Here is a 22410-nt window from a genome sequence, read left to right on the forward strand (position 1 = left end):
CAACCAGGATACTTACTCTTTTAAGTTAAACCAACAATATTTTTTTTTACAGTGTAGTGAAGCAAGTCATTTTTAAACCAAGCAGTTGGTCAATGTTCATATCACCAACTTGAACTCAAAGCAAAATCTGTGTGGGGAAATATTCCCAATTGTGTGGATTCCGATAAAAATGATTTTGCTTGTGAGAATTCTCTGAACATCTGTTAAAGACCAATTCACACTGCATCGACAGATGTCGATTGAGCATGTTCAATTGGCAAAAACAAGCGCCAACCAACGGCAACATATGCCGAATAGGGTAGCACATTGATCCGGCAAAACCCGACAAAGTGTCTGTTGTCATTGGTCGGCATTTGTCGGTTCAGAGCGAGTTGGCCTTTTGACCACCTCAGGCTGTGGATTCCCGACAGCCTACATCAGTCTTGTATTGCTTGCTTGGTAAGAGGTCGTGGTTTAACATCTTTGTTCTTCATCTCGCTGTCTTGGGTATAAAGGTTGTGCTCTCTTATGTAATCAATGACAGAGTCTGGTAAAAGATATTTAACACTGTGGCCTCTACGTAGGGCTCGTCGGATCTCTGTAGCACTGATCTCATTGTGTACCCACTCCCGAACCAGAAAGATGTTCTGCCGGTGCCTGGACAACAAGTCGGACTCATGTATAGCCCGGTCTGGCTGTAGGGTACCACGGCTCACGCAGACCAGTCCGAAGCGGCCCACCACTTCCTCTATATGATCGTCCCTCCACAAACCAGGCACCTTAAACGTGTCCATGAAATCCGCTCCACAAAGCAGCTTCAACTGTGGGACATCTGTAGGGGGGAAATCGATTACATTACTGATTGTATAATATTGTCATTTTTATCTTTTCGATGTATTAAAATCTAATATAAGGACTGTTTGCTGTTTGGAACCACTGAACTGTTATTAAAGATCGAGCTGAAGGGCGGCAGCAGCAGCATTTCATCGTAGTGCTGTCAAAGTTGTCAAAAGAAGTGGTAGCAAACTGACAACTACTTATGAAGCTGAATATGGTGCTTAACTTGAATGATGGCAGTGTACAGAGCCTAAGGCTGTCACAGAGACTGATACGATAATTTGGAAGACCTAAATCACTGCCAATCCATACAAAATCGCTTACAGCTCATTTTTTTAATGAGTTGGTAATAAAAGTAACCAAGTTTTTCTGAACTATATAAATGTGATTGCTCATTCACAGCTTTCAAATTTCAATTTCAATGTTATCATTTATTAACCCCTGAATAAATTTAATCATTTATGTCTTTCAAGGCCTGCAATAATATAATTTTTTACACCCAGTGTTGTTAATGTTAACTAAAACTATAAAAAAATATTTTCAATACTTGAAATAAAGCTGAAAAAAAAATGTATTAGTTAGAAAACGTAAACTTAATGCATTAAAGGTATACAGAAATATAATGATATATATATATATATATATATATATATATATATATATATATATATATATATATATATATATATATATATATATAAGCATATGAAAAACTCACTAACAAAGAAAACTGAAAATATACCAATAAAAGCTTATTAAAAGTCAATTCAAGACAATTTTATTTATACAGTGCTTAATACAGCTGGAATAATTAAATTGATCATTTTGATGGCGGATTGTAATCCAGAAAGTTCCAAACGACAATCATCAGATGACTGAAGTTTCACCAGTAGTAAAAATCAAAAGATTAGAATGTACAGAAACTGAAATCTACAGGTAACGCTAATACACTAAATACACAGTCATGCAATGCTGATGAGGTTAACTAACAATTTGAGAACAAAGTATAACAATAATAAATAATAATGATTTGCACGCTTTGATGTGATATGAGAAAAGCGATTGTTAGATTAAATCACAATTGGAAGCGCAATTTATTATAATATTTTTTTTGTTGTTGTTGATCAGAACAAGTGTCAGACATGTTATTTACTTGTTCAGATGACATATTCTGGTGAAAATTCTAATGTTTTCTCCCAAAACATAGAATTTGTGATTCCGAAGAACATTATCCACACTGGATGGACAGCCACACATACTCCTCAAAACATTAGATTCATCCGCGCTGATGCATAACCCATGTAAAGATGATAATTTCGAAAATTACTGCAATTGCCAGTTTCAAACAGAGATGGCGACAAAGAGGCAGACTGCAGATAAATCAACTTTAAAACAGCTTAAATTTCAGCTGTAAAGCAGCTCTACAAAAGAAAATAGTGTCAACATTCAGCTTTATGCAGTGTCAATGGTGACTCAATTAGTAGTATTTATAGCATACAAATAATAAGTATAATAATAAATAAGTATAATAATAGCATCTGCAGTGATTGAGCGATACTATATAGTCTCAAAAGTGTCAAATTAATATTAATGAATAATGAACACGCATCCTCCCTAACCTAGAACACTTTAATACTGTAAATCATAATGTTGAAATTGTGTTCAGCATATTTTGTGCCTGTTGACAGATTTGCATATTTCCTTTTATGTTTGATTTGCTAATACAATCAAAAGACAATGCTTATTGAATTCATCTTTTAAAATGTCATGGTGTCTCGAAGCATCCCATACACAAAATGATATATTTGACACTCCTTGCATTTTCTTTTCCCAACGCTTCATTAGAAATCATTTCATGGCCAGCGATGCTAGGGCTCAACCTCAGCAGTGATATTTATAGCATATGAACGAATCAATAGTATGCTTTTAACTCTGATTCTTTCATTACAACATGGGCTTTTGTTTAATCAGACATGGATTGCAGGGGGCAGGAAATGAACCTCTCAGGCCCACTAAAGTTCCTAAGAAATGCATGTGCACACTGCATGGGGCTGGGGAAAGACCACCCTCTTCATACTCATACATGAAAAACAGTTATCAAAAGCATTGAGCACATTTTAATACAATCACTAATATTTCCAGACAGTCATGAATGGCTTAATTCAGCAAGCACCACATTTCTTTAAATCGCCTAAATGGGTCTTGCATGAAGGCAATTTTAATAAAAATAATCCCTGTGATAATCCAACTTGAAATCTAAAATTAAACGGATCTCGTTATGAAAAAGTCAATGATTTTCAACGTCTTTTAGGTTAATTCCAACTTATATGTTTATTTATCATTGTAATAAAAGGATGAGGAGGAGCTCTTTTATGTTATCTTCAGTCTACTGTCAAGCGCAAGATGAAAAAAATTGTATCAGAACAAGGGATTTGCAAAGAATCAAGGGATCCTGTGAGAGGTTTTAAGATAACAGGGCTTTCTGTGCATGTGTTCTATCATTCTTGGCACTTGTCTTGTTTTAAAGTTGTCCTGGCTATTAATCTCAGCTTCATTAATAGTCCGAGCACGCTTGTCTTAAGCCCAGTCATCCTGTGGAGGGTATTAGACTTCATTAGCATGCTCCTCTACAACACCCCCCAAATAAAAGCACTGTTGAAAAGGGGCCTAACAGCGCTTGTGCTGGCCAGAGAGAAGACAACAGTCTGTTTTAAATGCACCGGGTTTATCTAAAGTGATTAGCAAAGACAGAAAATGCTCTGTTGGGCCAAAGAGGAGGCTTAGAGGAAATCAAATTGTGTTGAGAAGTTTCTGTGGCAATTTACAAAGACATACTGAGAGGTAGGCGGATCTTACCAGAGGCTGGTTGCTCATTTGTGGGCTGGTCATTGCTGTGGCGGTACTGAGCAGCCATGCGGCCAAAGTGGTACCTGTGTTTAGTGAGGTAGGGAGAAACAAACAGCAGATAAGCAAGAGTGATAATCAGCTTATGAATATGGGAGAAGCTTTACATTCTCACTGAATTACATGAGCCTATAGATTTGCATCTTAACTTGTCTAATCTCCCACAAGAGGCTATAATCAGCTTTTCTGTTGCGTAGCAGTGTAAAAACCATAGGTGTAAATTGCGGGGCTGTGTGTGTGTGTGCGTGTGTGTGTGTGTGTGTGTGTCTGAGTGTGTGGCGGGCGGTCCATTTAGCGCTACTGTAGAAACATGCCGGAGCAAAATGGCGACTTCACTGTAAGGGGACATGTGAAGTATGGAGCGGTGTATGGAGATGGAAATGGCTCATTCTAAAATAATAAAAACATAACGGTTCATTATGTAAGGTTTTTATACACCATTGAAAACAGTTATGTATATTATATTGCATTTCTGTCAATAGATCCTCATAAATACTACACACTGCACGTTTAATGACTTCACACTTTTAAACCAATGCAACAACACACATACACACAACACATGTAGTGTTTCCATGTTTTATGGGGACTTTCCATAGGCTTAATGAATTTCATACTGTACAAACTGAATTTTCTATCCCCCTAAACTGCCCCTGCCCCTAAACCTACCCATCACAGGAAACATTCTGCATTTTTACTTTCTCAAAAAAAAAAATTATTTCTGTGTGATTTATAAGATGATTTCCTCATGGGAACCTAAAAATGTCCCCACAAGGACAAGGATTTCGGATATTGCCATCTTTGTGGGGACATTTTGTCCCCATAACGTAGGGATTACCAGCCCCCACACACACACACACACACACACACACACACACACGCACGCACGCACGCACGCACGCACGCACGCACGCACGCGCACGCACACCTTCTCTAGCTGGTTTCCTAATGTAGTTGTCTAATAAACCTAGCATTGTGTACTACAATGATTGCTGGCTCTTGGATGAATGCTTTGTTCTTATTTTGTAAGACGCTTTGGATAAAAGCATCTGCTAAATGCATACATGTAAATTATTTAGTTTTTATAGATACTTTTTATAGATATAGATACTATCTATCTATCTATCTATCTATCTATCTATCTATCTATCTATCTATCTATCTATCTATCTATCTATCTATCTATCTATCTATCTATCTATCTATCTATCTATCTATCTGTCCGTCCGTCCGTCCGTCCGTCCGTCCGTCCGTCCGTCCGTCTCAAGACCACCACAGTCTCTGTTCACCAATCCACCAATGCACTTACACGCACACACAAATTCTCTTCTCTAGCTGGTTTCCTAATGTAGTTGTCTAATAAACCTAGCATTGTGTACTACAATGATTGCTGGCTCTTGGATGAATGCTTTGTTCTTATTTTGTAAATCACTTTGGATAAAAGCATCTGCTAAATGCATGCATGTAAATTATTTTGTGCTCAAGAAACATATCAATGTTGAAAACAGTTGCTGCTTAATATTTATTCAGGACTCTTTGATGAGTAGAAAGTTGAAAAGAAAAGCATTTATTTGAGATATACATTTTTGTAACAATGTAATAGTCTTCTTTACAATCATTTAAAAAAACAAAAAAAAAAACAAATAAGGATATGGATTAAGATGGATTTTTCTCCTCCCCATAGATTCTATGCGAAGGATACAAGCCATGCTGGGAGAAATTATATATCTTATAAGATGTTTACTTTTTGAAGCAGCCTTATTGTAAGGAGTGCACCTTAACACACTGCCTACATAGGCTTCTCACTGGGTTTTAGAACAGAGCTTATATGGCACTATGTCCTTTAAAGTTGCGAAAACTCAACCTAGTAATTTAACACATAGGTCAACTGCAAGGGCACATAAGCAATTGTGAATTTCATCCAGTTATGCTAGGAAGTAAATTACAAACCTAGAAAGACAAAGCCCTGGCACGGGCCCCTGGCTCAAGAGCAGCCTTCCTCCTCCCTGGCATCGGAGTATTAATTAGCCACCTAAGGGCACAGCTAGCAGTTGCCATAAAAAATTTTTAGTGCTCAGAGGGGTACTTAAACAGTCTCTTGTTACTTTACTATCTCTTGAGGGCTTCAAGAGGAGGAATGGCCCGCCAAAGCGAAAAAAGAGGGGAAAAGAATTTGGCACGGGTGTAAAACGACAACCACTAGCAGCCAAATACTAAAGGATGACAGGGTGTTTCATATTTTCTGTGGCAGATTCCGAGGAGAATGGAAACGGTGGCTGTTATGATGGATAGCAGGGCTGGAATGAGCCACGTCAGTGCCTGGCTATTTGATATCTCATACACAGGGAATTTAAGGATTCAGCTCCTATAAAGTTTTGGCTTTAGCTCAGCTCCGATATTTCGAAGATGACAGCGGGTTTGTAAAGTCCTTCATAGAGGGTAATGCAAGGTGAATTCACATATAAAACGACATGTGAAGATATAATGGCAACATGGAATATTTTTTGAGTTAAAATTGAATATCTATATTCTGTACCTGATTTTCAGTCTGGGTTATTCTTTATATAGACACACGTGTGTTTGTGTATGAACGGCAGTGTATTATATATTGCACTATATAAATAAGACTTCTGGGAATTCATATGCTAGATATAAGTCCTAACGTGCACCATCAGTTCATTAAAGTGAAGGGAAAGTCAACATCATGTAACTGTATTCCGTATCATAAACATCTTTTTTTTTATTTTAATAAGACCAGTATGTTTAAAATTTGAACAGTTCTTTTGAAGTAAAGAAAAAAGGCAACTTTTCTATCATCAAAGTTGCTCTGAATCTCTGAGGATTTTCTGGGATAATGGAGGTGCAATCAGCATTTAGCACCCCATCTGTCAAAACCTGTTAATGATTCCTTTATATTTAGCATCCCAGATGCGTTAAAAAAACTCCACAAAGTTTCTCGTCTTGTCCAACTTTTGACTGGATACATGATTCGTGATGGTAAGACGCCAATGCAGGATATTTGCTAAAATTGTTCTATCTATCTATATCTACCAACCTACCTCAAGGCCACCACAGTCTCTGTCCAGTCCGCCTGCTGGCTCTCCCAGTCATCTACGGAAACCCAGTCAGAGCTCTGCAGGGCAAGTCTTGCCATAGCAAGTCGGTGTTTCGAAGCAACAAGACCCTGTTTACCATAACCATCACCGACAGGAGATACAATACCACCCACCACACGATACAGACCTGCGAGATGGAGAACGACAACATATCTGACCCAAATCGAGTCAAATACATCATTATCAGACATCAGATTTATAGCATACCACAGTTCCTGTAGCTAAAACATTATAAAAATGACAACAACATGAGTGAATCCTAGGCAATGCATGAGATTATAAAATACTATGCGAAATGCACCAGAGGCTTTTGGTGTAAAGGTACAGTAAGTGATTTCTGAGAAACGCCGTTAAAAGTGGATCGGACCAATCTGCAGTAGTGGGAGTATACTAGACTTGCTACAATAGTCTCAACCTAACAGATGTGTGCATGTTACTTTCAGTTAAATAGAATTAGTGATTTAAAAGCCCAGTCGGTGATACCAGTATTACCAGTTTTGTCACACATCGATTAACCGGTGGGAAAATGTCCTTACTGTCACATATCTAGTGTATACACTCTTGAGGGAGGAGGAGAAGAGAGAGAGAGAGCAATAGGGAGATTTGAACAAAAAATTAGAAAGAAAGATGGCTGAGAGACGTTACAAAAGAGAAAAGGTCAGAGGTCCTTGTTTCTCAGAAAACACTTACAGCACCTTTAAAACATCGGCCTTAACATGTAAATAATTGGATCATTAAATAGACATTGATTCCTTTTCTAGGTGCAACAGCAAAAGTTTCTAATTCACTGCACACAAATTAACACAAGCTTTGCATACACAGGCAGACTCTAATGAGTTGCTGAAAGCTTAATGTCTTTGCTAAATAATGCTTTAATTTTGCATAGCCAAGATGAATTTACATCAGACTACAATTGTTTTTCCGTTTTCTCATTTAGCTGCAAGTGCAAGACATTATAAAACAGAATTTAGCCATACAATATTTTTTATTAAAGTCAGATCTAATCTTTCATAAAAATGGCAACAAACCCGAAACAAGTCTCCAGACTTTCTTGGAACAATATAATATACAAGCTATTTGGCTAATAATAATAATAATAATAATAGAGGAGCAGTTACACCATGTCTGCACTGCACTGCAAGCTAGCGGTACAACAACACAAAAGGTTTCAATCTAATCAGCACAACTTGAAATACTTGCTTGCAGTGTAGACATAGTGTTACAGCAGCTACAACGCCTTTTTTTTGCTTGTAAACCTTGGGTATGAGCTTATGCAAGTACATTTTCACAGGTCAGCTGATGTATTTAATGCAAAAGCTCTGCTAAGAGCATTAAACATTCACACTTTGCATTTCTTGCGTATTACTTACAGCGGAAAGCCTTAAAAGGAAAGCCTATGCATAAAAAAAATATATGTATTTTATCACATATTTAGAACAGGGTTATTATTATTAACTGAAACTAAATCTTTAGTAATAATTGAACTAAAGATTAAATAAAATATAAATATTAGTACTAAATGACAATGAGAAATGTTGCCTTGGCAATACACTAAAATAAGTTAAAGTTGAAGTAGTACATTTAAAAAAAATAAAAATAAACATAAATAGCAATATAAAAAAAACTAATTAAATGACAAAAGTATGGAAGAAAAAAAAATCCAAAAATTCTGACTTTGTATCCCATTGTGATATATAAATTAGCAAGTTTATATCGCATAATTGTGAGAAAATGTCAGAATTATGAGTTATTAAAGGTGCACTATGTAGTATTTTTGCAGTAAAATATCTAAAAACCACTAGGCCAGTGTTATATATTTTGTTCAGTTGAGTACTTACAATATCCCAAATGTGTCCAACTATTTGTAAATTGTGAGACAATTGCTATTTCAACCAAGGACCCGGGACGTCTGAGCATAGCATCTGATGGAGTCTGATGGAGCGTTACCCTCGTTTTCCGGTTTTATTTTGCAGAAACACTTTACTCTTAGCAGTGTGAACAAGTGTCACAGCAGCCGCTGAGCAAACGCACAAAGATACGTCATAGCATCATTTTCAACACATGTATCTAATATGATAAACGGAGCTGCGTTACCTCAAACTCGTGACCGGAAAAGTGCAAAAATAGTGCCGTCCTGTCATAATAAAAGACCCGCTGCTTGCAAGGCATGCGTTGTTCATCTCATTAGGGGAGCCTTGATCAGCTCCTCAACATTCAGTCCTGCTCTGCTTCATACTACAGTAACGTTAATAACCGCATTGATGACGATGATTTCTGCCCGAGTCCTATCCCGATTCTTCTACCGGCTGTGAGGTGAAGACCACATGTCCAAAGATGCTGCGCTCAAACTTGGCATCATCAAACTACGCCGTTGTTTTGAATAGATGCCTCTAGCGGACGGAAAGTTACACAGTGCACCTTTAAGGAGACAATTTTGAAATTATAATGTAAGAATTGTGCATTTTTTTCTCAGAATTGGGCTTTAACTTGCATGAAAGTTTATATCTCGATGCATTTCTCACACGCAATTCTGATTTTATAACTCAAAAGTGAATATAGTTTATTTTAGTTTAGAATTGTGAGAAAAAGATTCCATTCAAAAGCACATAATGATGCACAAAAATGTAAACTAAATTTAACATGAAAACTAAAAAATATTATTGAAGACACAAGTAAAAAGCTCATTTAAAATATTAATAAAACTCTAATAAAGTAAAATAACACTGATTTAAACATAATTAAGACTACAATGAATATAAAAATAAATCAAAAAAGCAGTTATATAACAATTGACTTCACTTCAATGTGACAGGCCCAAAGGGTCAGTGAAAAGGAGGCCAGTTTTGGCCTGATAACAGATGATGGCCAGTCTCAAGTAAATGAACAGTTGGCGCCAACCTGTCTGGTGCATGTGGTCTCTGGCCAGCTCAAACAGCCGCATGTGCTGGTGGGTAATGGGGTTGAAGGAGCCACAGGCTAGCAAAACCAGAGGGATACGGCCAGCCATTTCAGTGTCTCACACCATAGTATACTGGATAGCACTACAATTAAGAAAACAGAGTGACTATTTACACCTAGTGCAGATAGCATGCCTTGTTGGCAAGTGCTATTCGCACTAGCTCCGCCTGATAATGCCTGGTTGGGAAAAACAAGATTAAAAAAAATATTGGCATATAGCAAAGTTTTCAGTGGCGTAGTCAGTAAAGCATAAGGCTTAAAGATCTAGATTTTGATGTGATCGCAAATAACTACTTTTACATGGTGTAAATAGAATATATCACTATTTTCACATGGTGTGCTATTTCACTTTTAAACATATTTAATTTTCACTTAGTGTTAATAACATCTAACACTATTTGCACTTAGTGTAAATAGCAATTATTGCTAAGAAAATATGCCATTTTCACTGAATGTAAATAGCAACTATTGGACTAAGTGCAAATAGCCACTGCCTTAAAGGGTTAGTTCACCCAAAAATTATGTCATTAATTACTCACCCTAATGTTGTTCCAAACCCAAAAGACCTTTGTTCATCTTCGAAAAATTAAGATATTTTTGATGAACCCCAAGAGCTATGTGAGCCCTCCAAAGACAGCAATATTTACCACTTTAAAGGCCTAGAAAGGTAGTAAAGACATCATTAAAGTCCATGTGATTTCGGTGGTCCATTCTTAATGTTATGACGGGACCAGAATACTTTTTCATCAGAAATATATTAATTTGTTTTCCGAAGATAAATGAAGGTCTTACAGGTTTGGAATGACATGGGGTGAGTAATGACAGAATTTTCATTTTTGGGTGAACTAACTCTTTAATCACATGGCAGCTAATATTTGCCATATGAGCACATAACTAAATGGTTTGCTATGAAATGGAAGAACTGTTTGAGAACAAATAATGTGTTCTATTCATATTCAAGACAAGCTATAAAGTTCACACTAAAATTAAGCGGGATTGATGAGGGTTATATGCACAGGTAATACCAAATAAGCTACAGTAGAATGCCTAAACTGGACTTTGCTCTCTTTGCAATTCATTTTCCTGTGCATGATACATTTTTATGCAGAAGATGATCAGATTTCTAAAAAATTGTTGTAGGCCTATTGTTTTTGTTTCTATAATTGTATTAAATTAATTATTTTAATGATATTTGCAGGACGTCAAACTGATGCTAACTGGATTTAATAGGCCACGTTTCATTAAAAATATCACACTATGTAAAAATGACCTATTGCAAATAGAAAAACAGTATTATGATGTATGTTAATGATTATGTCAACTAAGTCTCCTCTCCATCTTTAGTGTCTGAGGAATCCCTCATTGAACACTGAAAATGTTCAGTTTATCTAAATTGAACATACTGTTAGATAGTGTGATGAATAGTATTATAAGCAAAATAGTTTTGAAAGCACTGGAGTCAGCATTCAATTTGTTTAACATGTCAAGCCAAAGTATACAGTGCAACAAATTTAAATTACACACTGGACAAGCCACAATTTGTTGACAAAATGACACTCTCTAAACATACAGCTATTATTTATTACAATAAGTAAATGGAAGGATGGATGCAGAATACATAGTGTGTAAATGCCTGACAAAAATAAAAAATGCAGGCACAAGGTTAATGATGTAGGGGTTACAAAATAGGGAAGAATTAGCACGTAACACAATGTGTCATGTCAGAATGACCACACGTAAAGTGATTAAATAAAATAATAATAAATCTATTTCAATGAAAATATACAGTGGAATACTAAAGCAGTTACGTTATCCATGGTACAATATTAGCGTATTGATGATTACAGATGGTATATTGACATACTTTGATAATACATGATTATATTCATATACCTTGGAATAATAGTCCAAGGCAATTCAATATCACTACCATATGAAAAACATAAGGAAAAATTAAGCCAGTACAGTTTGGAAAGCAGAAAAATCACCAACGTTACAGTAAAACGAGGTGGTAAAATTGAGAGCTTCTATAAACTCAGTTAACGTTACACACTGTTTAGTTTAGGATTAGTGCATTTTTAAAACGGCTTTAACACCAAATTATTTAATGTATGACTTAAACAGCTGCCGCTATCTGACAGATATGCAATAAACAAAATGTTTAAGGTAAATATGTACCTTATCCAAAGATTTCTTCCAAGTTTGTGCAAATGCTACACGCTAAATCGTTAGCCGTATGTTACACTATTAATGTCCCCAAGAACACTGAGATAGAAAAATACAGTTCCTAGCTATAGTGCGACAGCGACCACTAGTGGCGAAAATACAAGGTGGCAGTAGATTCAATAAGAGAGAGTCGATTGATTTCACACTGTATTTAATCATAATGCCGACCTTTGCTCTAGCTGTACCAACGACAAGGACTCATTCAAAGTCAAATGACATGAACAGTCGGTTCTTTATCTGATAGAGCAAGTCTTGATGATGATTAAAGTTCTCAAAGGGCATAATTCTGAAAGCAAGGCGATCTTAAAACACTCAATTATCCCTTTAAAGACCTAATATGAAGTGAATGATATTCATGTGGAACTGAGATTCTGTACATTACAGACTCTAATGGGCCGCAAAAGACATTGATAACGACTCTATTGAAACGGTTACTTCATACAGTATAAGGATACGGATATACATCGTCAGCCACTTTCTCTTTTTCAATTCTTAACCCTTCATGCATTATGTATTACCTTTTTAACATAAATATCTAACCTGCGGGAGAGAGAAAAAGCTTTTCCTAATCACTCTTCAAGGGGACTTTCTGTTGCCCTTCAAAAAGGCACTTTGCGCAAAACTACCCTAATTATAGCTACTAAAGGGGAAATGGGCTGTAAAGATCCATACTTTGAGCTGCTCTAGCTAATGTGACTAATGTTGTGCACACTAATGGAGTCATATTCTTTGTATTACATCATGCAGAGGTGATGAGCTTATAAACCGACCATGTTTGGCCTTCATTCTCTTTGAGTCTGCATTTGCATCATGTTCTATGCCTACAGATGGAGATGTAGGCCAGTTAAGACAGTCTTTAGGATTGCCATTTAATGGAGAATTTCTCTTTTTTTAACTGACTCACTCGTTCCTTTGCAAGTCGATCTCAAGTAGGGCTAGGCAGTAATTAAACGCAGATGACTCTAGGGTGACCCCTCTTGGGAGGTAAGTAGTACTGCCATAGATACTGGGAACTCTCCAAGGTGCTGAAAAAATTGACTCCATGAGCAAATGATGGATCCAGAGTCTAACCGAGGCAGTGAAAAACACATAAAGCAAATAAAAAATGTAATATCTTCGGCTGATGCATCACCTCCACTGTAGATCCTAAATAAGTGATTCCTGCAAGATAAGAGTTCAGACTTCATTTAAACAGATTGTTCTCATAAGATTTTAAATAGAATCGGAATTAATTATTTAGAGGAGCTCCGTAATAGCAAAAGACACAGCTAAGACATATTACAGCTATGCCTGTTATATATTATGAGACTGGAGAGAGATGTGGGTAATAAGACACAATTGAATATCATTAATAAAAACAGGTATTAACCTATGTGTCAAGTGACTGAACGTTGATATAAATGTATGTACATATATTTAGAATTGTATACAACAACAAGTTCCAGACTTTGCATCTGATTAGTCTAGAGTGAGCAGCATCCAACCGTACTGGGAATTTCCCCTGTATCGTTTTGCTTGTCTGTGTTTGGGCATTCCAGACAAGTGTTGATATTGTTAACTGAAACAAAAACTGTTAAACTATTAACAATTGTTTTGGGTAATTGAAATAAAGCCGCAAATAAAATATAAATATTAGATGAAAAACTTAACCTTAAAATGTAATATCTTCAGCTGATGCATCACCACCTATATATATATATATATATATATATATATATATATATATATATATATATATATACAAACGAATAAAAATGACAAAAGCACATAACAAAAGTGCTAAAACTTAAAATGAAATGAAATTAAATGAAAATGTAATATACCAGTACTACAATAGCAGATTATGCTCTCGAATTACATAGTTATGCCAGAAGGTGGCAGCAAACGATTGTCTTTGTGAACGAATCATTGACTCATTCAGTCAACCGAATCATTCAAATACTGTTGCTCTGTCTGAATACCCACACTTGCGGTCTTTCTAAATTGGTGGGGGGTTTTCAAACTGATTGGTGTTCATAAGCCATGCAATGAAAATGATCCCCTTCACCCGACCCGACACCCTACCCACACTGTGACGTGGGCAAATCAGGTAATGCAGTGAAAAACGCCCTCTGTTTATGCCTTCACCCACTTATCTAGTAACTCCTATACATCCTGCAAAACCTATACTTGCAAATGAGAGCAGTGTGCGGTCGTAAAGGGGGGAGTAAATACTTGCATGTTTTGCAACAAAGTGCTTCCAATCGGGTAATAGACAGTTTATATAAAAAGTTACAATTGCAGGCTTCACGCCTACTTGAACAATTGAGCCAAAAACAGGAAATACGTCATGTAAACAAGTGGTCAAGTGCAAAGAACACAAGTGTGGTTATTTGGACAGGGCAAGTGATTCATTCAGGAACGAACCGCAGGAGTGAGTCATTGAGTCATTATTCAAAAGATTTGTTCATTCGTTCGCGTATTCAGGAAATAAACATTACGCGTTGCTTAGAAAAAAACGCTCCTTCCGTGGCTTTGTTTGGAACTATTTCACTTAGCAAAAAGCGAGAAAGTAACCTGCAATACTGTATCTTTTGTAAGTTACTCAATTAACTTATTGTATATTGAACTGCTGTAGGCTATTTCATGCACGTAGTTATCAACATTAATGTTCAGAAAGAGTAAAACTCTTTCGAGGAGAAATTCTTGGCAGTCGGAACACATCGAATACTTAAGTGATTCTGAATTTAGAATCCGTTTATTTGCAGTTAAATCGAATACTTTCTACATTTCGCCCATTGTAAACGTTCAGTTTTTCCCTTATATCATTACTGCCTCGAATTTTTTTAAGGTCATAAGTCATCAATGACACAAGCGCCATGACTTCTCATTGGCGCTAAACATCTTGCTCTAAAAACTATGTTTTGAACGGAACAGTTTGAACAAAGTGACCATACAATGTTGTTGCTGCTGATATAAGAGGATCCTGCTGGTGGGGACCAGGTAGGTTGTAACAGTTTTCTTCTGGAAAAATGGCTGGTGGTTAGCTATAGCTGTATTAGCACAGTGCTTTGCAATTAACAGGAGCTTGATACATAGCTTTACTAGAAACTACAATTTGAACTGATATAAACATTTGAACTGATATAAACATAAAATACAACATTATCTACAACAGTAGGAATACTAAACAAAATATTAACTTTTTTTTTTACTTTCTTACCTCAGAATTCAATTTTCTGCTGTAGCTTCAGGAGAGATAGCAGCACAGACTGTAAAACCTCCATGTGGGATCATAAAGTAAGCCAGAGGAAACTGAAACTGTCATATGACTCCTATCTTATCCATGATTTGTGGAATTGGAAGTGCTACAACTCTCCCCATGTTACAACTATACCTGGTCCCACCTAATTAAAGATCACAATCCGAAAACGAGGATACTACTGCAAACTTCAGTGAAACTGTGTATTGACATCATCCATAATACACTGGCAGCTAACCTTCTTCAGGCATCATCGCGAGCAAGTTCCTCCCATGAACGGCTCTCTCCTCTCATGTCTGCTCTGTGCTGGTTGTTTAGACTTGCAGATGTGTTGATAAAAGAGAGAAGAAGCTTTCACCTAGAGCAAATTTACTCAACAGAATGCATCCCCTGAAATGCAACAAGCCAAACGATTGGAATGAATGAGCGCAAATGGGTTTTCCAATCTATCAGCTGTGCAGGTAAATTAGGTTTCAGGAAGACTGGGGAAATAATATGGCATTTTAAACCAGCTCATTTTTTTTCAAGCAACTAAAACGATTATCAGAAATTCCCGCAGGCTTTGGCGAAATTGACATTTAACTAAGAAAAAATAGGGAATAAAATGAGCGAAAGAGTTGTGGGTTAGAATTTTAAATGGTTTCCTGAAAGTTTTCTTTCTCAATTGTGATGAAACTGCATCTTATAGGCAGACTTTTACAAGCATTTATAGTACTTCCATATAATTATATAATTGTCTTGACATGTCATATTTACATAATGCAGATCTCAATCTATTCATAGTTAAGTGTTCTGCATTTTTATATCTCGGTGTGTAAAGTCACATTTTGTATCATGATTTGTGTGGTATTTTAATACATTACCTACAGGAAGGTGTTATTTACAGTGTTTTGATGTCTTTCACTGAACCTAGGTAGCACTCTCAAGGGAACAGGTGGAAATGAGAAGACCTTCAGTTCATGGCTGAGCACTCATTAAAAGCTTTTCCAGTCAACCTGGGCACATGGGAAGTCCACAGTACACGTGCTCTTTTTCACCACAGCTGACACATCTCACTTCACCTGAGGAAAACTTAGGTAGGGCATGAGTCGCCATCAGAAATGAGAATATAGAAATTTTGAGAATACACTCTGCATGTGAAGTGGTAGTTTTTACAGGAAAGAGGTTGTGATTTAGTACACACATATGATTAATGCATGGGAGAAATACGCGAAGGTATAATTTTCAAGGACAACCATGAAAAAAGGGAAATTAATATGGATTGAAAGTGGTCTTAGAGAACATGTATTACTATATATATATATATATATATATATATATATATATAGAGAGAGAGAGAGAGAGAGAGAGAGAGAGAGAAAGAGAGAGAGAGAGAGAGAGAAAGAGAGAGAGAGAGAGAGAGAGAGAGAGAGAGAGAGAGAGAGAGAGTGAGAGAGAGTGTGTTCAGGCTTAGTATTCCGTTATTACCCAGTTATTGCAATTACTATAATAAGTATATAATATGTAATGGGGAACAGGACTGTAAAATAAAGTGCTACCACATTATTTAAAAATGTAAATCATGAGAATAGTAAAATTTTACCTCTGTGTGTGTTTGATTGTTGTGTATTTACTGTATATGAAAGTGTTTCAATGATTTACAACAATGTTTAGATACTTTTTACCATAGCCAATGAAATGCAAACATAATTAGAAACCATAAAGAAAAATTCCCATTTCCCAGCACTGTTGTTTTTGTTATTTTTTGTCATTTTTAATGTGCCTGGGAGGCATGCAGGACAACAGCTGCCCACCTTGGGAGAAATCTTGTCATTCGATTAAGATAATGATCATATCAATAATAAACGAGGAGGGTTGTTTGGACAGAATCATGATGTGTGTTTACACTGTGCTGCCTCAGTTTTATAAAAATAAACTAATCTTAAAACGATCAATAGGCACAAATGTAAATCAGTTTCTAATATCGCATTTAAAGCATCAAAATATAAAATGTACCAGCACTGTATTCGTACAGGGCGTGAATAAATGCCTTATCATAGGTCAAGATTAATTGCTCGGGGAGTGACGTAGCAGCCTGATCCTGGGGGTTTAACTCGCGCAACGCGCAGACACACAGACCGCGTTACCTCGTGCGCTCGGACCGCGTCTCGCGCTGCTGGGAGTTCACTAGCGAGACTTCAGTTCACCGTCGCTCAAGGACAGATAAACTGAGAGAGTGGTGTTTTTTTTTTTTAGATTAACAGGAAGAATTAGGTCAACGCATTCAGTTCGAAGTGTTGGTCTCATCATGAAGATGTGCGTGATAACAGCGATGCTTTTCCTGGTGCTCTCCGGGCAGTGCGGCATCCTGGCTGGGAAAGGTAAGGCAGATCGGACAACTTGGAATGTCACCGCATGAAAAGAAACGCCTGGAGCTGTCTGTCAGTTAGATCAGCGGCTCAGATCATACGTGATCAATAACTATCAGTTTGTAGAATTCACAGCGTCAATGACAGACTGAGAGTGTCTTATTAGGTTGGAAACGCCAATGTCCTTAGGTTGTACAAGTTTGTCTTTCTTCTCCCCGTTTTCTTAACAATGCACCTTCGTTTTAGACACTTCAACGAGATCATCACGATTTCATTATGATAGGAACATTTCTTACCACAATACAGGCTGTGGATAATATAGCCCATTTGCGTTTTCTCAGCATGATCCATATTACAGCTATTTTCCTTCATCAATATTTCATTGACCTTTAAGACACATTTCTACTGATCTTATCTGTTCTGTTCAATGACTGCATAGGACTTAAAGAGCATAAAACATTAGCTTTTCCATCGCTCCCATGGAAAAAAAACTGTTAATGTGTTTTGGGAGCCCAAACATTGAGATAAGAGATTTAATTGTGTCTCTGGGGTAAGTGATGAATATGGAGCAGCTCAGTTATTTGTTAGTGCACAAGTGGAATGCTTTAGATGATGTATGATAAATTACAGTCAGATTGGATCATGCGGACGGGCAATGAAAGGCTGAGTTTGTCGTTCCTGGTTGGCAATGTATCTCCATCAAGCGTTGATAACTTGTTTTTTTGTTTGTTTTTTTCCAGCATTCTTTTGTTTTTCAATCAGCATGAGTTGAACCCCTCTTTTATAGGACGCTTTACCATAAGCAAGTTGGTGCGAGTTGCATCCAGTGTTCATTGCCGTAAGAAATATTTTACAACTAGGTTTTTCTAGCCTCTGTACGGTGACATGAATAAATGACACCTCCCCATGTTTTTATGATATTTTAGTGTTGTGTTTTGGCAGGTGCCCCAAGAAGAGATTTCTATTTGGGAATATTGCTATTTGGTTGCAAAAGTCTTCAGGCTGGTTGGTATAGGGCATATGGTGTTTCTAAATGTTTTCCAACCTCCCCAAGTTTCTATGACATTTTGATATGGACATATGAACCCTCTGAACCCCTTATTTCAATTCCAAGTCCAAGTGAATTTTTCCTGCCGTTTTGTCACCAGCCAGGCATGCATCGTACATCCAATCCTTAATAAAAGTCATAGATCACCTTTCCTCAATAAGCTATCATTCATGTTCGAGGCACAAACAATGAGTTATGCTGGGTGAAAGAATAATACGTTTGACGAATAATAATAATAAAAGTGATGCTTTGCTAAATCACTAACCAATAACGGAGCCTGTGATTTTTCCCAGCGTGAGCCATAATATACCTATTTCCCCTCATCAATATTTCATTGACCTTTATGGCACATTTCCCGTGATATATCTCCTTGATCAGTTTAATTTACGACGCTCGCGGTAGCTGCATTTCTTCTTAATCTTCTCCATAAGGTTCAATGAGGCGTTCAATGGCTGCGTAGTCCTCAAGAATTCAAGAGTGTAAAACAGTGGATTTTTTTTGTGTCGCTCCCATGGAAAAAGCCGCTAATGTGTTTGTAGGAACACAAACATTGAGATAAGAGATCTAATTGTGTCTCTGGGGCAGTGATGAATATGGAACAGTTCAATTATTTGTCAGCACACTAGTGGGATGTCTGTCAGTAGGCCTACCTGCATGCCCTGATTTACTTTCCTTAGAAGTAACTCTTTGCTTGAGATTGCGCTCTTTCAGTGTAACAGATTGGCGAATCAGGGAATCGGAACCTTGAATATTTGCATATCAATTTTCTGGATTCTGGCACTTCATAAAAATTTGAACGCAATGAATACGAGTTGAAAATTAAACTCCTTTATGCATGAAGAACTTCACAAGGTGAGCGTGCCATTAGAAGAGAAGGAATAGAATAGAAATATGAGGCAGAATCACAAATATAAACCAATCATTAAATCCAAGCCATTCAAATTCTAGCTCGACACTTTCATTGGTATGAAATGACAGTTGGAAACCTTCCAAACCTTGTGATATGTCTGGCAGATTGCCTTCAAAACTCTGCCTCTCCAAAAAAAAGAGAAGGATTTCATCAAAATTACATCAGAATGCTACTGTAATACTGAATTCACTAGCAGCATAGCTTATCTCAGAGTGCAAAATAGTTTATTGTATTTTAGACAATATTCACAATCAGCATATTATAATGTCAGTGTCAGTACATCACACAGTTGAATTACTTGAATGTCATGTTTTGTGAATCATATTCTGCACTCAAGGTTGTATGTATTGTCTTTGCTATTATGATTGTGCATTGAGAGGATGCATTTTGTCAGTATGTGCGTTTAAGAACCAAAGCAACGACCTTGGCGTAGTTAGTGCCATGTACTACCAGATGGATTTCGTAACATTCAGAGCTTGACCGCTTTCACAGTCAGCTTGTTTTGATGCTGGCAAGGCCGTGTGTTATTGTGTCTGAGAATTGGAGATTATTTCTAAAACTCGGAGTCTTAGAGTTTCTGAGTTTGGCTTCAGCACGGTGGAGTACACAAGAAAGGGATAAAACAGAAAGACAGCGGTGACAAATAAGGGTAGGTCTGTAAAAGCAGGCTGAGATTTATGCTGGCCTTTTCAGAGAAAGCACAGCATTATCCCAGAGCTAAATAAATTGGGTTGCTGATCTGGAAGAGATGCATAACTTAGGATTTCGTGCTGTGACCCAAGTACATCGAGCTTGTGCAAAGGCGTTTTTTGAATCACTGCCGTTGTTCGGAAAACATAGCGGAGTATTGAAAACACTCTGCTAAGTGGACTGCAGCTATTAGATCTGTCTTAGTCTTTTGTTGCGAGAGATCTAGTGTTCTTTTTTTTTGTCACAATGTGGCTTCTCGTGGAGCATGCCAATCTTCAAGCCAGAATGCCATGCAAATGTTCAACTTAATTTAATCTTTAATTACCCAGCATGCATCATTAGCGTCGGTGTGATGAGCGGCAGGGAGGGACGAGGGAAAATGAAAGGGAGGGAACGACAGGAAAGAGCTGCATTTGGAGGTAAGATGGGCCCTGTCAGTGGCGCTCTCTCGCCAGCTGGTCAGATGGCACCAGTCTCTCCCAGGGGTCAGCTCTGGCAAATCTGCACAGGAATAACACTGGATGTGCTTCCACGCACACACTCGCACAACTGTAGTTCCGCTCGGATGCATTTCCAAATCATGAACATCAAAGCAAGTGTGCAGACTATAAGGCAGGGGTTCTCAACTCTGGCCTTTAAGGTCCAAAATCCTGCAGAGCTGAGCAAAAACTTTGATCAGACTCGCCTGCTTGTGTCTAGTAATCCTGAAGACATTGATTTTTATGTTCAGGTGTGTTTGATTAGGGTTGGAGGTAAACTCTGCAGGAAAGAGTTGAGATCCCCTGCTAAAACTGGATAGTACACCCAATGATTTAAGATTTTGTAATTGTGTTCACTCTTATGTCATGTCTTTCTTCTGTTGAATACAAAAGAATTTCTGAAAAAAAATTTTTTGTCCATATTTAGGTAATACAAATGGTCTTCATATCTTTTGTGTTTCACAGAAGACAGAAACTCAAGCAGGTTTGGAAACCGCAGATAAAAGCTGCACTGTTTTTTTTCTGTCCAAGGACCGTTTTTTTTCTGTAGAGGGCTCCTTTTCAAAACAAAGGCGTAGTTTGATGACGCCAAGTTTGAGCTCAGAATCTTTGGACATGTGGTCTTCACCTCACAGCCAGTGGAAAATAGGACTTGGGCAGAAATCATGTTCATGGATGCGGTTATTAACGTTACTGTAGTATGAAGCAGAGCAGGACCGAATGTTGTGGAGCTGAGCAAGGCTGCTGGAGCGATTGTTACACAAACACATGCCTTGTGAGCAACGGGAATTTTATTATAACGGGACACAGTCGCCGGCGCCATTTGCACTTTTCCGGTCATGAGTTGGAGGTAACGCTGCTCTGTTTATCATATTAGATACATTTAGAGGGTTAGTTCACCCAAAAATGAAAATTATTTCATTAATTAACCCGTAAGAGCTTTGTTCATCTTCGGAACACAAATGAAGATATTTTTATTGAAAGCTGATGGCTGAGAAAGGCATCAGATAGGCCTCCATTGGCATTCAGTACATTCCCACTCACAAGACCCATAAAGGCACTAAACACATCGATATTAAAATAGTTATTGTGCGCATAAAAATCAAAATAACGACTTTATCCACCAATTTATTGATGTGAACTCAACACATGCGCGAGAATATTATGCAGATCCGCCATTCAAATACATGACCCGGAAGAGGAGGAGCGCCGCTATCGTGTGAGTCCGAGACCTACACGGAAGACAATAGCTCATTATTTTTTCGCGCACAAAAACTATTTTCGCCGCATTGTAAAATTATTGTACAGCCGCTGTAGTGAGATGGACTTTGTATCGACGTTTTTGTGAGTGGGAATGTACTGAATGCCAATGGAGGCCTTTCTGAAGCCTTTCTCAGCCATCAGCTTTCAACAAAAATATCTTCATTTGTCCAACGACATGAGGGTGAGTAATTAATGAAATCATTTTAATTTTTGGGTGAACTAACCCTTTAAGTGTGTTTAAAATGATGTTATGACATTACTTTGCACGTTCACTCACCGGCTGCTGTGACACTTGTTCACACTGCTAAGAGTAAAGTGTTTCTGCAGAATAAAACCGGAAACTGAGGGTAACTGACAAGTGACTCCCTCAGACGTCCCAGCTCCTTGGTTAAAATAGCACTTTTCTCACAA

At 37.4% G+C, this 22410-nt stretch overlaps 2 protein-coding genes across 2 annotated transcripts in view; one reads left to right on the forward strand and one right to left on the reverse strand.

The window, feature by feature from the left end:
* Positions 1–79: 79 nt before the first annotated feature.
* Positions 80–12045, reverse strand: nmnat3 (nicotinamide nucleotide adenylyltransferase 3). Its single transcript, XM_067452449.1, has 5 exons — positions 11973–12045; positions 9735–9877; positions 6780–6963; positions 3673–3746; positions 80–811 (listed from the first exon to the last, which is right to left on the reverse strand). Exons 2-5 carry the CDS (start codon positions 9841–9843, stop codon positions 417–419), a joined length of 762 nt encoding a protein of 253 aa, XP_067308550.1. The 5' UTR covers positions 9844–9877; positions 11973–12045; the 3' UTR covers positions 80–416.
* A 5325-nt stretch (positions 12046–17370) lies between these two features.
* clstn2a (calsyntenin 2a) overlaps positions 17371–22410 on the forward strand; it is a 318427-nt gene continuing 313387 nt past the window's right edge. The window contains exon 1 of the mRNA XM_067452451.1: positions 17371–17621. Within this exon, the coding sequence (XP_067308552.1) occupies positions 17549–17621 (73 nt within the window). The 5' untranslated portion in view covers positions 17371–17548. The remainder of the gene's footprint in view (positions 17622–22410) is intronic.

This window comes from Pseudorasbora parva, chromosome 9 (assembly GCF_024679245.1).
Source record: "Pseudorasbora parva isolate DD20220531a chromosome 9, ASM2467924v1, whole genome shotgun sequence".
In the NCBI taxonomy this organism is placed as follows: Eukaryota; Metazoa; Chordata; class Actinopteri; order Cypriniformes; family Gobionidae; genus Pseudorasbora; species Pseudorasbora parva.